This window comes from Rhagoletis zephyria, unplaced genomic scaffold (genome assembly GCF_001687245.7).
Source record: "Rhagoletis zephyria isolate East Lansing unplaced genomic scaffold, Rhagoletis_zephyria_1.1 Rzeph_scaffold_31231, whole genome shotgun sequence".
In the NCBI taxonomy this organism is placed as follows: Eukaryota; Metazoa; Arthropoda; class Insecta; order Diptera; family Tephritidae; genus Rhagoletis; species Rhagoletis zephyria.
This window is the reverse complement of record NW_016188287.1, coordinates 1189-4169: the sequence shown is the minus strand read 5'-3', so window position 1 is coordinate 4169 and position 2981 is coordinate 1189. Positions and strand designations below refer to the sequence as shown.

Genomic DNA, 2981 nt, shown 5'->3' with positions numbered 1-2981 from the left:
AGTTTTCTATTACGACAACAACAATTGTTAGATAGGTGTTGATGACAATGACTACAGCGAAAACGAGAGCAAATTTTAGGTGCAAAATTGTAGTGACGTTGGTGTTGGTGGTGTTCAAGGTGTCGGTGTTGATAACAAAAATGATTTTAATTTTACTGATGAAATTTTTGTGTTGTGGCGGTTCTTGTTGTTGTTTTTGGTGATGTTGAAAATAATGGTAGTCGCTTGAACTAAAATTGTTGTTGTCGAAATTTTGTTGATCTTTGTAAAAAAATAGCTGGCTGATAAAATTGTTTCTATTATCAACATTGTTGTCGCTGAACGATATTAAGTTGAGCTTGTTGTTGCTTGTCGTGGTGAGATTTGTGGAGAAGGAGCAGTAGTTGTGATACGTGAAGATGTTGTTTTTGTAGTTTTTGTTGAAGGAAGAGGAGGTAGAAGTTCTAGTAGAAGTAGAAGTAGCAGTAGACTTTATCCTGCAAAATGATTATCGTAAACTACATTTAAAATCTCTTTCAATATCCTTAACAAAAAAAAAAACTAGATAAAAAACACGTAAAATATGTGTAATACAGAATATCCCTAAATGGTACCCTACTATTTGGCTTTGAAGGCCTGTAAATGTAAATTTTTTCCACGTTCCTGGATTATCAGTCAATTTGGTTAATGAATAATAAAAATGATCATACGCAATCCGTTTCAATACATGTAACCAACTACATATACATACATAAATGACTTTTTTACGACCACATTGTAAGAGATTTTCTAACAATCATTAAATAACGCCATTCTACTAGTACATACTAAACCTCCATAAGAAAATTTTGGCTCGCTCAAGGCACTTTCCCAATATTGCTTGCCACCATATAAATCAATAAAGCCATAATTTTGCGCAGCAAATTTTTTGCGGTCTTGTACTTACCTATAGCGTCCACCACCGCGACCTCCACTGGTACTTCCACCACCACCGCCGCCACCTCGGCGTCTATCATCACGTCGTGACCGACCCGACGACATTTCCACACGGATACGAGTACCACAGCACCGTCTGCAACATATATATGTACATGCATAATCATTAATTGTAATACCATAAATTGAAATAAAATGGTTGTGTCCTATTTTTATGACTACTTACGTTCCATCCAAACCTCGAGTTGCATCCTCCGCATCCCGGCGATCTTCGAATTCAACAAAAGCAAATCCAGGTGGGTTTCTCGCTACCCAGACATTTCTCAGCGGGCCATATTTGCTAAAGGCATTTTCAATTTCATATTTTGAAGCAGATGAACCTAAATTACCAACGTATACTTTGCATGCCAAGTCCCACTCTCGATAGCGCGGCATATTTGATATTTATGACTCTAATCCGATATTTAACGAAAATACTAGAAATAAAAGATATGCATCAGCAATTTTTTCACTAATAAAATGAAGGCGTGAAATTCCATGTACAGAAAAAACAAAATGGCGGACATGAAGTGCATGATTATAATTAGTACCATTTCAAATGCTTTAAAACTTAAAAATAAGATATATTTTGAATCAAGAACTTACCTTCCTCTATGTTCAATGCAAAAATTGCCTTTTCAATGTTTTTGCTACTAAGTTATGCAATTAAAATACGCTTCAAATTAAATTTTCTTAATAAAACGCAAACACGTACACGTCCACCTACTCTCCACAAGCACAAGAAAAGAATAATCGAAAATGGACTCTATATGGGTTGGGACCAAATGCAACAGGGTGAAACCAGTGTTTATCACCCTATACTTCCGGTAGTGCATTCCAGTCGATTTCGCTTCCACTTTTCGTTGTCTTTTCCGAACGCTCACATTGTGTATACACGAATTTGTGACAGGGCCCTTTGGGGAAAAGTTTGAACAAAAATCAAAAGGGGTCTTCCCTTAAACTCGTAAAAGCCTCGAAAACCTCGAAAAGCTCGTTAATTTACGAGCCTCGCAAAAGAACTGTAAAAATTTTTATGGAGCTCTATTTACGAGGCCCTCGTAAAATTACGAGGCAAATTTGATGCGCAAACGACCTCGTACACTTTAGTGTTGCCGAGGGCTGACTTTTTTATACTAAAATGTATGGTAAAATAATAAAAATAAACGAATAAAATGAATGAAATTTCATCCACAAGCTGTAATGACTTAGGTTTTTTGCTAGTTTTTGGCATTTTTGATTGTATTTTAGCCAAGCATGATAGAGACAAGATGGCGGGATGTTATGGAAAATATTACGAAACAAAAATTGCTTCACAAATTCTGGATGATTTGTCAAACAGTCACTTTACGCCACGATGTAGAGAGAGATGAGAAAGTAGATGAACACAACCACGATTTATTTACAAATGGTGGTCGTCGCCTTTTTTGTCTCCTCCATCTCCTCTATTCGTTGCGAACGTGACGTCATTACCCGGAGAAATGCGCAATCTTGTATTCTATCATTCTTGACTTTACGCAATTATTTACACCTTTTCACAAAGGGGGCGTTCCCATAAAAGACTCGTAAACTCACAAGTTTTACACAGTTTAAGATTTTACGAGTTTAAGCGAATTCCCTAAAAATCTTTAGATTTTCTGGCCGCCATGTTCACGTTATGTACTTTCACTTTTACATGGAAGTAGTATCATAAGTCTAGGTTCAGACAGAGAAACTTTTGTCGCGGCAACTCGTTCCTTGTGGGAGAGTTGCTCGTGCTCGGGCAACACTCTTTGTCAAGGGATTCCACAAGGGGGTATACTCTCTCACTTACTGTTTAATAGCGTGGGTCGAAAATCCGCTTTTTTATAATTTTGATTGGTAATAGCAAAAATATGAATCATTATGCTTTAAAAAAAACCTGTGTGAAATTTGGAATTTTTTGGCCAATATCCTAGGCTCGCCCAAGTCCATCAAAGTTTAATATGCTCAAAAAATAAAAATTAATAAATAAATTGATTAATACATTTTTTTTGTATATGGACCTTTTT

The 2981-nt window shown here is 36.3% G+C and overlaps 1 protein-coding gene across 1 annotated transcript; it reads right to left on the bottom strand.

Annotated features, from left to right (window-relative positions):
• Positions 1–482: 482 nt before the first annotated feature.
• LOC108383177 (RNA-binding protein 1-like) lies at positions 483–1703 on the bottom strand. Its single transcript, XM_017639556.1, has 3 exons — positions 1561–1703; positions 1142–1391; positions 483–1051 (listed from the first exon to the last, which is right to left on the bottom strand). Exons 2-3 carry the CDS (start codon positions 1348–1350, stop codon positions 922–924), a joined length of 339 nt encoding a protein of 112 aa, XP_017495045.1. The 5' UTR covers positions 1351–1391; positions 1561–1703; the 3' UTR covers positions 483–921.
• Between the last annotated feature and the right edge of the window lie 1278 nt (positions 1704–2981).